Source organism: Amblyomma americanum, chromosome 9 (genome assembly GCF_052857255.1).
Source record: "Amblyomma americanum isolate KBUSLIRL-KWMA chromosome 9, ASM5285725v1, whole genome shotgun sequence".
In the NCBI taxonomy this organism is placed as follows: Eukaryota; Metazoa; Arthropoda; class Arachnida; order Ixodida; family Ixodidae; genus Amblyomma; species Amblyomma americanum.
This window is the reverse complement of record NC_135505.1, coordinates 82010432-82024055: the sequence shown is the minus strand read 5'-3', so window position 1 is coordinate 82024055 and position 13624 is coordinate 82010432. Positions and strand designations below refer to the sequence as shown.

At 48.4% G+C, this 13624-nt stretch overlaps 1 protein-coding gene across 1 annotated transcript in view; it reads right to left on the bottom strand.

Annotated features, from left to right (window-relative positions):
• The window catches only part of LOC144103465 (uncharacterized), a 43806-nt gene extending 30610 nt beyond the window's left edge, over positions 1 to 13196 (bottom strand). The window contains exons 1-5 of the mRNA XM_077636175.1: positions 12863 to 13196; positions 11047 to 11153; positions 9281 to 9454; positions 8155 to 8282; positions 3983 to 4097 (exon numbers count right to left, since the gene is read on the bottom strand). Of these exons, the coding sequence (XP_077492301.1) occupies positions 3983 to 4097; positions 8155 to 8282; positions 9281 to 9454; positions 11047 to 11153; positions 12863 to 13196 (858 nt within the window). The remainder of the gene's footprint in view (positions 1 to 3982; positions 4098 to 8154; positions 8283 to 9280; positions 9455 to 11046; positions 11154 to 12862) is intronic.
• Positions 13197 to 13624: the final 428 nt, after the last annotated feature.

Genomic DNA, 13624 nt, shown 5'->3' with positions numbered 1-13624 from the left:
TCGGCCAGGCAGCGAAGAACAGTATCGAGGCGCTGGAGGTGAGACGGAAAGCCCGGAGAAAAGATTACAACGTCGCATAGATAACAAAGGCATGTGTGCCATTTGAGCCCTCGGAGTTTGTTGTTTATCATGCGCTCGAATGTGGCGGGTGCATTGCAGAGGCCGAAGGGCATGACATTAAATTCATAGAGCCCGTCGGGTGTGACGAATGCAGTTTTTCGGCGATCGGCCTCCGCCATCGGCATCTGCCAGTAACCGGAGCGCAAGTCCAATGAAGAAAAGAACTCAGAGCCCTTCAGGCTGTCAAGAGCATCGTCGATACGGGGGAGAGGGTAAACATCCTTGCGTGTAATCTTATTTAGACGACGGTAGTCCACGCAGAAACGGATGGATCACGTGACGCTGGAGCATGTTGCTCACCTGGACGTCAATGATGCTGCGCTCAGCGGCTGACACGCGGTACGGACGTTGGCGCAAAAGGGCATGGGTTCCAGTGTCAATACAGTGGGTAACGGTGGTGGTGCGGCCCAAGGAAGGTTGCTGGTAGTCAAACGTAGCTTGAAAACGCTGCAGAACGGCTACAAGCTGGTCTCGTTGGGTAGACGTCAGGGCGGCGTCGACGAAACGGTGCAAAATATCGACAGACGACTGATTCGTGATGGGAACAGGAGTAATGGCGCTGACATGAAGGCCGGCCGCGCTATCGACCAGGTGGTATGCGGAGGCGGGATCGAGAACGGCAACGCTACCAAGCGATTGGCCACGGAGCAAAGTGGTAGGGCAGGAGAATGGGTTGGCCGCATAAATAGCGATGGAGCCACGAACAATTGTCAGCACAGCATGAGGCAGCAAAACGGACTTCTGGTAAGCGCATCATAAAGAGGGGGTATATGTCACAGTTGCATCTGAGAGCGCAGCACAAGAAAGAGGCACCAGAACTGAAGAGAAAGGTGGAACGTCAGTGTCTTCTGAGACGACCACAGTAGCGGCAGCAGCACCCGGTACGTCCAAGGGGGCGTCACTGTAGGGCGACAAGTCAAGCTGAGCACGGGCGCAGTCAATAACGGCGTGATGTGAGGGGAGGAAGTCCCTACCAAGGATAACGTCGTGAGAGGAGCGGGCGAGGACGATGAACTGGATTGTGTAGGGAACGTTCCCGATGAGCAGGCGGGCGGTGCAGGCGGCTAACGGTCGAATGTCCTGAGTGCTGGCCGTGCGGAGAGAAACGGGAGGAAGGGGCGTCGTCACTTTTTTGATTCTGCGACAGAGGGTGTGACTGAGAACCGAAACGGCTGCGCCAGTGTCAACAAGTGCTTCGACGGGGACTCCGTCAACGAAAACTGTAATAATATTGTCAGGCACAGAAACAGGTCTTGAGTGAGCCGCTGTTGACGCAGTTCTTGCCTCCGGAACTGCGGTGGTTAGTTTTCCGCGTGGACGGCGGGTTGGCGACGGATCATGGGAGAACGGGAACGACAGCCAGGAGATGAGGAGCGGTTGGAGCGGGGATGGTAAGTAGGAGAAGAAGAATCCGGATGCGGCAAGTGTGACGCAGGCCAGGACGACGGCGGAAGGTCGTACGTCGGCTCACGCCTATAATCGTAGGGACGGTGGTCACGAATGCGACACAAACGAGCCACGTGACCAGCGACGCCACAGGCGTAGCAAATAGGGCGGTTGTCTTGTGTGCGCCAGGGGTTGAGTGGCTGCGGCTTAGACCAGGGGCGGGCAACCGGACGGTAAGGTGGGGTTGCAGGTCACTGGAGTTCTAAGGGTAGGTGGCCTGTAGACAGGGGCAGAAGGTGAGGACCGCGACCACACCACGGCATCGGCGTACGTCAGAGGAGCCGCGATCAGGGGTGGCTGAGAAGGAGGTGGCAGTAATTCAGCGACCTGCTCCTCGATAACACGCTGTAGGTTGGTAGTGAGCGACGGCGCAGGCGTAGGCGGGCAGGTAGACAAAGATAGCTGGCGTGCGACTTCCTCACGTACAAACTGCGGCTGCCCTAGCGCCCACATCGGGTGGTTGTGGTAGTTACAACTTTTCTGCCACAAAATGAAAGATTAGTTGGGGCTGGGACGAATCCAGGGTTGCCTCCAGTCGGGGGTGACCTCTTGAGGTCGCTTGATGAAGGCCAGTTGCGTTGTTTTTCTTGAACAGTCCAAGAGCTTGTCTCATTCTTCCGTCAAGGAAGCTGGAAAGAGTGTCGTCGGAGGGGTTTGCTGGCGCGTTCCCACAAAATTTGGCCGTGGGTGGCGTGTGTCCAGTCACCGCAGTGCGGGAATGCAGGGACATACTCACCATTTTTGATTAAACATAATCAGTAGGGGCTAAGGATTGTCTTTCTTTGTAGGTGTCTCAGTCGTGTCTCGCTGCCTTTCGAGGTCGGGATGAGGTCGGAAAGCGGGAATGCGGCATCCAGCCACCTAGTGGAGGTCAGTGGTGTGAGCAGCGGAACGGTCGCTTTACATCACGTGTAGAGCTCATACTAAGTGAGGCGTACAAGAGCTCCAGTATAATCGCTCCCTGTCCATGTGGTCGCTATAGCCGGTTCCAGCAGCCGGAAGAAAAATGAGTGAATCAACAGCTTTTGAACAGTTTTACTCACGCGTACCAAAAAGGCTTTGTGCGCGTAGAACTCTTACGAGTTAGGAGTTCGCAAGCGCAGTGCGCAGCGGGTCTACGTGGGTCTCTGGATTTCGAATCTTGCGAGTGTGCCTTTCCCGCGTAGAGGGTTCCGTGGGATGATCTTGCAAGATATCCAACTAGGAAGAGCGCTTAATGCAAGACGACAGCCGATAGCCGCTGATAGGATGCGTTCGGCAGCTCCATGTCTTGACATTCCAAACATGCCGAATTGGCTTCGTTGCGACACGTAAAGGAGTGCAAACCCGCAGAGGCAGGCACGCGAGATGCAGTTGCGGTGGACGGACATTGCAGTGCGCATTTAAGAAATGAAATAGTGTTCAGCATCCGCACCCAGCGCACGGACCTGCAGCTCTTCTGGCCGAAGCGCATCGCTGGAGGACTTGGAGCGTACGTTGGAGGTTGAGGCATTTGCAAGACACGCTGCACGAAGGCATGCTCGGGAGAGAGCTTCGGCAGCACAGCAGAAATAGGCGCAGAATGTCGCCAGATAACGATTACATTAGTCACGAGGCGAGACATGCCCAACAATTCTGAACAAAAGCATTTTTGAGCGGGAAATCTTTGATGAACGCTATTGTCTCATAAAATGAAAGATTTCTCTATAACAATCAATATACCAGCAGATCACCCGACGACGGTCTTAAATTGTTTTCATATAAATGTTTTTCCTATTTTCAGAAGAGTTCCTCATTGGTGTTTTCGGGCAGTCTGTACTTTTCTATGCGATCGATGGAAGCACTTTGATAGAAAGATTTGGCTACGTATCCGAAGAATGGACCGTTTCCTCCAATATTTTCACAACAGTATCTTACAATTGTCCAATTTTCAAAATTTTCCCCTAGAAAGTAGCACTTGGATGACACGGCGCAACGTACTCGAGCAGTACATATTGAGCAGAATACGTCCACATAGTCGCTTTTTGTGTACGCCACGCATGTGTAACTAAAAGCGTTTCAGAAGTCGTGCGGATTGTGCCCGCAGAGTTCTCCCGTTTGTGTCGGTGAAGTCTCTACGAACGTTTACTACAACTGCATTGCACTGTGATTCTTCATGGTCTTGCGTGAAACACTCTGCTTGTGACGGACGTAGCCGCCGTTTGACTGGAGAAATCGAAGCGACAATGGAATTAAATTTAATGTAAATCGTTTGTCAAGCGCAGCCTTATTTCACATCTCAGTGCATGGCTACTTCTTTACGCACCATTCCGAGGAAATAACCCCGCACAAAAAAGTTCCTCTCTGTTCACGTTTAAGGGAGAAAAAGAGCGAGTTGCTTTGGGAGAATGCACGAGGTTTTTGAAAGGGTCAGTGACCGCCAAAAGATTTTGCTCACCCTCATGCTGCTTGAAACGTCCGGCTCAAGCGCCACGCGCTGCGGAAGGTCTTCGTCCTCCTGTGCTTCGTCGAAGGTCACCCCGATTCGCTTGGACATGTCCGGCATGGGCAGGCTGGAATAAGAAATCAATTCGCATTCGTTCTTTCCTTCTTTCGCTTGCACAGGTCGAACAATAATTTGTGCAGATTCTATATTCATTAACCTCCAAAGAATAAAAACAGCCGTAAATTTCTGTTAGGCACGTTTAATAAATAGGTTGTAGTAGCCATTGAACTCGCGTCTGGATTGGTAGTTTCTTTCGCACTGCAGGCTCTTTTTTTAACTCTCCTCGAATATTTATTGCATATCTGCAGGTAGTGCTAGGAAACGGGTATCGCTGAATAAAGGAATTTGTTTTTATCGGCGCAGAATTTTCAAACCACTTAAGGGATCATGATCCAAGAAAAAGTTTACTTAGAGAGATCTTTGCCGTACGCCGCTCGACTGCGTTGGTGGGGAAAAGTAGGTTACGTCTTTGAAGACACAGCTTCACTCAGCTATGTCATTCAGATTTCGTGTTGTATCCGTCTTCTTAAATTTAAGACGCTAACTCGCCGTGTGCGCGGCCAGTCGTTGCGTTGTCGCGCGCTCCCAGCAGCTGGACCAATCGGAAAGCCACGTGCGGCGCGCGTGCTCACATGTGGCCGTTCAGATCATCGGCTTGCAAGTGCTTGCTCGCCGAGCGACAGTCCATTCAGGCCAGCGCTGCTATTCCGAAGTTAAGTAAAAGGCCGAGTCCGAAGACACGCGCCCTCGCTGGCTACCAGACCCACAGAATAGCGTCGACGTTCAGGCGCTAAGTGCCGCCGATTCTCACAGAAGCGGGCGGCGCGAAACAACAGCGCCTACAGCAGATACTGTCAACGTTACAAGGGCTCCGTGTATGCCCAACTTCTATTCACCGATGCGCAGCGAATGCTGAGTAAGAAGGGCGCCTAGAAGAGATGCGGAAGTCGCTCGACAATGCCGTGGTCGCGAAACCACCGATCAACACGAGGGTGGGCTCGAAGAGAGGCGTGAGGTCAGGCGTCGGCATGCGTCAGGAGAATCATTACAGTGGTGTCGATGCCTACTATGCACACCACTTCACGCAGAACAAGTTCGAAGTTTATTACAGCGTGTACGAAAGATGGCGTTTGCGTCGGGCCTCAGTTGTGTCCACGGTCTGTGCGATGAGATACTCTATGCCGTGTTCAAAATGAGTCGCTTCATGAGGTCATGAACAAAGCGATGACTTCTCATCAAATCTTATCATAGCCAGTGTCCATGCAGCTTCTCCGGCCACAGTACGATAGAGCTACGTTATCGCAGCAAACGATCCCGCCTCTTGAACTGCTACACACTCTCGCGCTGTGCACTGCACGTCATTGTTCACAAAATTCCGTCTGCGGCGCGAACAGATCAGACCAGCTTATAACCCCTATCAGAGCTCAACCAGAATCTATTATCGACGTCGGGTGTGCCGACGACCCAGCGAAGCAAAACCTTCAGCCAACCAGGCTAAACACGCGCCTTCGCACTTATACTCGGTTTAGCTTCAGGTTAAAACCCTAGCACTTTTTCTTGCCGAAGTCGTGAGCTTAAATTAACAGTTGGGACGCGTGGAATTTGGTATGTATCTTTGTACTAATCAACGCGTTCAAAAGCCAAACATGCTATTCACTTAAAGTAAGCTTAAACAAGGCCCAAAAGTTATAGCAATACCACAATATTGGTACGTAAACCGCGGTTCATCGACAGAGTTGGATGGGTGCGAATACCTTTGGGCTCAATTACATCGTGATTCATTAAAAAATCCCTTTAAACTGTGCTCACGGAGTCCTTTGCGCGCAGACCTCATAGTCAGGAAAATTCTAAAGGAATTTTTTAACCAATAAACACGCCTTTTGCAACAAGATAAATATCAAAATTCAAGAGAGAGGCATAAAAGCGATTTTTAATAAGGATAAATCAGGACGGAATTGCTGTTAATGCTATTTAAGGTCCCAGATTAGCAATGTTAAACTTGTTTCGATGTTCCTTGTTTCAGCCAAACGTCTCCAGACGAGCAGTCTGAGTGAAGGCACTAAATAAGTGGTGTATGTGGCTCCCAGCGGTATTTAACTACGCGCTCATATACTCTTCGAATTCTTTGTTGTTGTTAGTTGCACACTATAGTAGAATACAACTTAAAAAAACTGCAGTTGCTAACACTGAGCTTCGTTTGTGGCGTACTGTATTGCTCGCCAGCCAGAAGTTTCGAAAACGGATGACGTTTTATCGTGGAGGAATACTGTGCGCCGTTGCTTAATGTGGGTGGAGCTTCACTGCAGACTTACGTTTTATCCGACTATAGGAGCGCAGTTTAACAGTCTTGTTTTCCTATGAGGCTGTTTATTCCAGCTTTGTGTTGTCAACCAGTATACTTGCCGAGTACATATGGCATGCATACTCAGGATGTATCCTTCTTTTGTACTATGGTTTTTCACTTTATTTTTGTAATAAGTGTCCTTCAATGTATTGTCTACTGAACAAAATCTCTGTATAATATCCTTGCATTTTTTTTGTACTTATCATATTGTGTTAATGTTGTGGTTATAATAGCATAATTTACCCACATTTGTTTTAATTATGTGAATTACCTTCTTGTTATGCTCAAATTTGTATTGCACTTCCGTCGGCTGCAGAGGGACAGAGGCCTCGTCAGGCGCCACAGCCTTTAGCCTCTGCCCCTGCAGCAGATGCTGTAACTGCTCTGCTGAAATAAATCTTTCTTTCTTTCTTTCTTTCTTTCTTTCTTTCTTTCTTTCTTTCTTTCTTTCTTTCTTTCTTTCTTTCTTCTTTCTTTCTCAACATTGTCTGAAGTTGCACTGCTTCGGTCAGGAGTCCCTATGTCTTGAAAAATTGAAAATCTGTTTTTAAGGAAAGGAAATTGCGCAGTATCTCTCTCACATCTTGGCCCCCAACGAAACTGCGCCGCCGTAAGGAAAGGGACAAAAGAGGGACTGAGAGAAGAAAGGAAGAAATGAGGTGCCCTAGTGGAGGGCTCCGGAATAATTTCGACCACCTGGGGATCTTTGTGCGAATCTTTGCGCTCATATATTTTTCAATTGTTTGTGTTAGTCAGTTACACACTAGGAGTGCAATTTAGCAGCCTTGTCTTCCCCTGAGGCTGTTTTACACTATAGCGTTGTTTTGTTAATCAGCTTACTTGCTGACTGTCAACACGATGTGAACTTGCGCTGTTCCGGCCGTGAGTCCCCGTGTCTCCCTTCATTCCTTTCGTTTTCGAATCGCAACGAATGTCTTACATGGCGAGTTGTCACCGCAGTAGTTTAGAAATAACCCTACTCTCCCTACCGTAGTTTTAAGATGCTTTGTCGTTTACTCCAGTTATTGGCTTTTGTACACCAAAGCATGTAGGTATTTCTCAACCAGAAACTAGTCTGTGCAAAAAAAACGTATTCCGAACCTGTTTCGTCGCACAATATTAAAATTATTAAATATAAATAGGTGTTAAAAGCTATTAAATTATAAAAACTATTAAAAGCTCAAGAAAATTATTTGACAACATAGCGAACAGGCGGCAACGCCAGCTCACTCGGTTTTTAAACCCAAAGCGCACTAAAACTTTATCTATTGGGAAACAAGCCTTGCGGTAATTTAGTGCGCGAATGAATTTGGAAACTATATATTTCTTCTCTAGGTGACGCTGTGATTTATACATTTCTCAGTCTATTTGAACTTGTTTAAAGCTCTGAAACATGTGTTCAGTAAGTTTTTACACCTGGGTGACTTTTATAATTAAAAACATTGATTTTAATCCAAGAAAAGATGTAAACATTATAAATAAGTTTTTCTTTTTTATAGGAATAACGTCGCTGGAACGAAACAGTGCGTAAAAACCAATACCGAAGTTTCTGTACCCATCACCACGTTTCTAAATTTTACAACTAGCCTTGGCACCTTCCACAGTAGCTGCGTTGAGGTGCGCAATGCTTCTGCAGACCCATCCTGGCTCTTTCTGAATTATGATGGGAATTTTTTGAAGCAGGTGAGGATATTATTGCTATTATTCAGATAGTTCACTACTACGACATGTCCCAGTGATATTACTTATAAGCTGCAGCTGCTAGGACTATCCCACTCACTTCTTGAAGTCCTCGTGTTTGCTGATAACATCCCAAGTCGAGCGTTGATCGCAGTACTCGTTCTGCTTGTTCGGGGCGTACGGGATGTGGGGGCAGGGTCCTTTCCGGCTGTCCCTGAACTGGCTGACCTGCAACGGCGGAGAATGCGTTGATGCACAGCAGCGTGGGGTGCGATGTTTCTAAGGTGAGGAGGAGGAGGAGCAGGTAGAACTTTATGGCCTCGAGGACAGCGGGAAGCGTTAATCGCCGAGAGATAAAGACAAACACGGAAAGAAAAGTAGGTAGGTTAACATGTAAAGAGCAAGAGGCTAAGGAGGTGCGTGTGGCATATATTCACAATTTTATCAGGCAGGCCCGACTCCCTCAGGAATCGATACAGTATTTTGTATCACTGGCACGCCATCAATAAGAAAGTACAAACAGACATCTAATTCCATTATGAGTAAGCAGCTTTTGGTGCCTTTACCGGAAGTGCCACAATTTCCGTCGTGCTGACGTAACTTCCAGTCTGGTAAGAAACATTTTTCTTTTGTCCTCATCTGCAGCGCTCTTAGTTTTTAACACGTCTTACTTTCCTTTCAGCCATTGGGAAGTCCTCCGTCCGGAGACGCAGCATCCCTCGAGACAATAGGCGAATTTAATGACTGAAAACGCATTCCGGCGCCTTGGGCTTCACTAATATCAGTAATATATGAATTCGGGCGGGAGTTCATTCCGCTGTCATAATACAGGTTGCTTGGCACAAACTGCAGTTCGATCACGAATAAATGCAAGAAAAATGGCAGACCTACCGCCTGGTACTATATGTATATTTTGACATCATAATCACCCTTTTCTTGAAAGTAACAGGCGCTGCATAGTTAGACGAATACACATAAAGGCATGACAGGACGGGGCGGTGTATTCGTCTAAATATGCAGTGATGTTTAATTTCAAGAAAAGAAAAATCCATCACCAACTAGCCGTGCGAATAGTTTTATTAAATAGTTAACGAGCAGGCCTCTTAGCCGCTGGCCCCTGGCTTGCTCTGCTTCACACACTAAACCAGCTTTTGTTAACGCTCAGCCCCTTCAAACCGTCCGGGTGATGACGCACTTCCTCACCAGAGTAAGCGAATACTTCTTACATTGGCGACGTAGGGCATGAACATGATAGAAGACTGGACTGGGTCATGTTCCAGCTGCTTGATGATGACTTTGCAGTTGCGATGTAAGCGGCACTTTTTGTTGATTGAGCACAGTCTTCCTTCTGCGGTTATCGGGCTGAAGACAATTCGGCTCGAGCAGGCGTTCAGGCGTACCTGAGAAAATAACTCGCGCGCACATATACCTAGTGATGAGCACATCTTGTACGTCAACGATGCAATGCAAATAAAAGCATTGGTGTTGGGTTTTTTTTTTTTGCTATTCGCCTTATTAGCCATCAACAAATTATGTAAAGCTCTGCTGATACTTATTTCGTTAGAACTTGTCCATGGCCAAAGTATTCGCTAAACTCTTTCGATTGTTAGGAGGGTTTATTTCCATTAGATTATATTCAACCCACACATTTGATATCCAGCGTTTATGGCTATGCAATATAGGCTATTAATTTTTACTGATCTGACTGACAACTGAACTCGTTCTTCGCTGCGACTAAACATCCGTGAACTGTTTTCGTGGCCGTTATCAACGACGCCACTTCGAGCTTGCCAGCTGCACTGTCATCATCATCATCATCAGCAGCAGCAGCAGTAACCTGAATACGCCTTGTGCTGCTGCTAGTGTTAAAGCTAAGCGGGATTAGAAATTATTCTTTTCATATAGACTATATTTGCATTCCATAGAGTAGATTCGAACGCCCCTTCTCAGGGCATTATGCGTAGCTTCATGTCACAAGCCTTTTCCCCTGACTCACGTCTCGAGAAAACGTAGCAAGAAAACTGGCCAAGTGATCTTTTCATCACCGCTGCTGTTAAAGAGTACTAGAAGCACTCAAACTGAGTCATGATAGGGAGCTATCGACGCACAAATTCTCGCTCCTTGAGTGGCGGCCACGAGCGCCGACGCCCCGGTGCTCTTGAAACTCTTGCAAACCTCTTGATGCGCTAATACAGATTGCCGTGCTTCAAGCGAACGACTAATGCTCCTGTATATGCTAAAGAAACACTAAAGAGCTCTAAAGCGTTTGTTAGACAGCACTTCTCTAAGCGTCCTTGGGTTTTATTTACGGCGTTAAAACTTATCCCTGGCTTGCGATCGGAAACACGAAGCGATGGTTGTGACAACCGGCGAAACCAGCCAACCCACATTATCATATGTGCCATCGAGTGCTTAAATTCCAGCCGCACTACGACCTGTTACATGCAGCCGGTGTTAGCAAGTTCTAAGCGTTGGCTACTAACAGTTTAGGGTGAGTCTCAAGTGCTCTATAAATGTTTTGAACGCGAACATCTTTAACTAAAGTTTGTCTGGTTTGGTTCGGAGCATTGAAGGTTTGTAACATTGAAGGTTCGTAACACTGAAGGCGCCAATCAAACACCGAAACGTAGATCCAACCCTTAGGAATTAACTTCGTCTTTCACAAAAGAAATCATGAACATACACTAGGGCCTCTGCTCTTCCCATACGTAAAATGGCTAAGTCAAACCACGGAGAAAAATGGCGGTCTGCTGCCTGCTAGGTGCGGGCAAATTTAGCCGCCTTTCAAGATTTAAGGAACGGTGTACGTCACAGAACATTGGGTTTTGATTTCGACTCTTGGTAGACCGCACAGTCTCCTTGTATATGTATAGTTATTTTCTAGATGCTCTTATCATCTCCTTGTAATGTGTTTTTTTTACAACTCTCTGCCGGAAACTGTGCATCCCTCCCATCGTTTTTCGTGTCGTGCAATGTTTCCCGTGTGGCTCACCGTGTTGTTGTAGCAGAAGGTCAGGGGGTATCTGCTGTCGTTGAGGCTGCCGTAGTCGTCGAACACGCCGTACCTGAAGTGGGCCCACTCGTGCACGAACACGTACGCTGGGAAGGTGGGTTTTTATTAAACTCACTTTTAAGCGCGAAATGCCTTTAACATCCCGCTGTCTGTGCCGCGGGTGGCCTTGGTGCCAGAATGGAGCAGAACACAGAGCCGAACCTCAACTAATGCCGGTGTTGCCTCTTTCATTTCACTTCTTCAAACGGCCCGCTATCCTTTGTTTCCGCTGCCAAAGCTCAGGTGCCGCCGCAGTAGTGATGGCAAATTCTGTGGTTAGAAGAAACCTCTTACCTTCATTTTTGCTTTTATTTTACATTAGGCACTTAATACTACTACTACAACGGCGAAACTGTCAGTTCACCCGCCCCTGGTGCCTACGTGCTGCGCGGCCACGGGAGCTGCGCATGCGTCAACAACAGCGTCGTTATTGTCTCTTGGTGCTAAAAGCCAGCGTCGGCCCGGAGGAAATTCTGCCCTGCAGTCCGATAGGCGCGCGCGCAATCCTGGTGGCAATCGCTGAACGAGGCAAGCGGCTGCGAGTGGGGCGGCAGTCCCTGGAGAGTTTCCGTCATTACACAATGCGTGCGCATGCGTCACGGATACCCGTGGCGCCATTAATTAGCACGGCCAGTAATCAGCTGTGGTTAATCAGGTCCCCTTATATAAGCCAATTTTTAACAAGTTTTGCTTTATGAGAAAAATTCTCGCTTCCTTGCCGTATTCTGGAGAGGAAAAGAGACGACACCTGATGTTCTGCTGGCTGCGCTGCACACTCTCATAGCACACATCCTGTAGCACTATTCGAAATATTTCACGGTGGGGCATTGCAACCGCTGCAGCAGCGTCGTGCTTTCCAGCTACTTTCTGTTGTGCCTTAGTTTGAGTGCCGCGTCGCACTCTGTCTCGACCGCTGCACCGTTCCTTTCGCCACATCGCTCCGCGCATCAATTCACCGTTTTCTGCTGCTCTGTTTGCTCCGCCCAGCGCTTCTTTTTTTCAGCCCGTTTGCGAGCGAACTGTTCCTCGCAGTGTAGCACTCGTTCCGGCGGCATGACGGCTGTATCCCGACAGCAGCTTCCTACTCTGCCCGACTGCATGAACACAAGAGCGCGCCACGAGAAACGCATCGACGACCCGCCTCCTGTCAGCAGAGCTGTAAGCTGGCCAAGGCCAACGCAACAAAGGCAGACCCGCACAATGCGCGAACCTTTCTCTATCCTCGTGTTCCTTAAATCCCGACGGTCTCGAGGTTGTAGGGGTTGTAGGTTGTAGGGAGATTGATAGTGAAAGAAGGGAAATAGAGGGGCGCCAATACGCATGCGCCGAACACTCAACCTAGGCAGTGGGCGGACTCTTGGTTAGTGCTCTTGGCCCGGGGGGGGGGGGGGGTTGCACTCTGCACACAAGTACTGACGCCCCAATTTTGCCTATCCCTCATACCAAGGCGGTTAAGGGGATAGGGAAGCACCGTGGTATAGCCACATTTGCCATCTGTTCTAAATGCCTCCTTGCCACATCCGTAGGAGCATATTCTGCTCTTGCCTTATTGTTTTCTCTGCAGACTCTCTCCCCTTTCTCCCTACCACCATGATAAAGTCGTTTTCACTCTTCCTTCTTCAAACCTGTCCCTCTCGCAAGCCCCGGGTGCTGCGAAGGCGAACATACGTGCTTCCGCTGGTCTTCCTCGGTAATAAAAGCTATCGCCGTAAAGAACTTAAAGCGAAATTATCGTCCAGAAAACAACTTCATTTACCTGGGTTAATAAACTTCTTAGCCGTAGAGTTGGTAAGTGTGGCCAGAAATCCGGCAGTGAGGTGGATGTACTCCCCCGGCTCGCCGCACGGCTTCACCTGTGTTGTGAACGGCCTGTCGTCGTACGGCGGCGTGGGCATGTCGATAAGCACGTCGCTCTTTTCGGAGGCGTTGGACGACGGTTCCCAGGAGCTATTTCTCTTCGGCCACGTCTTGGGAACCTCGATGATGACGTGTTTGAAGTACACTCGTCCATTGGTAGCCTTGTAAAGGAACTCTGTTGACGATCGGAACAGTGCCTGCACATTTTCATCGTTCGCACAATCTGTACTCATTGCGCCGCAAGAAATTCAACTTTAGGTTGTCCGCTTTTGCTAAGCATATAGCTTTTACTGTGTTTCGCTTTATAGGGGATGCCTCTGAATAATCCTTATATTTCCTCCTTTTTTTTTCTATCACTCGCTTTTGAACCTAGGTAGCCTGGCTTGTAGCGCATATTACCTCGACCAGTATTCTTGAGGACGTGACAACCCGCTGGCAACGTTGACTTCGGGAGGCTCAATACAGATGGGCTGTGCAAAAGCTGACAGGGGGGATCTGCCCCCGTGATATGCATGGGCAGAGGCCGCCTATTCTCGTTAACAGGACATCGAATGCTATTCGATTAATAACATTTTTACAAAAACAGGAACGCATCACGCCTTGGCGCGAAACGAGCATGCCAAAAAGAGCTGAAGACTTATAAACAAACAATGAGGGTTGT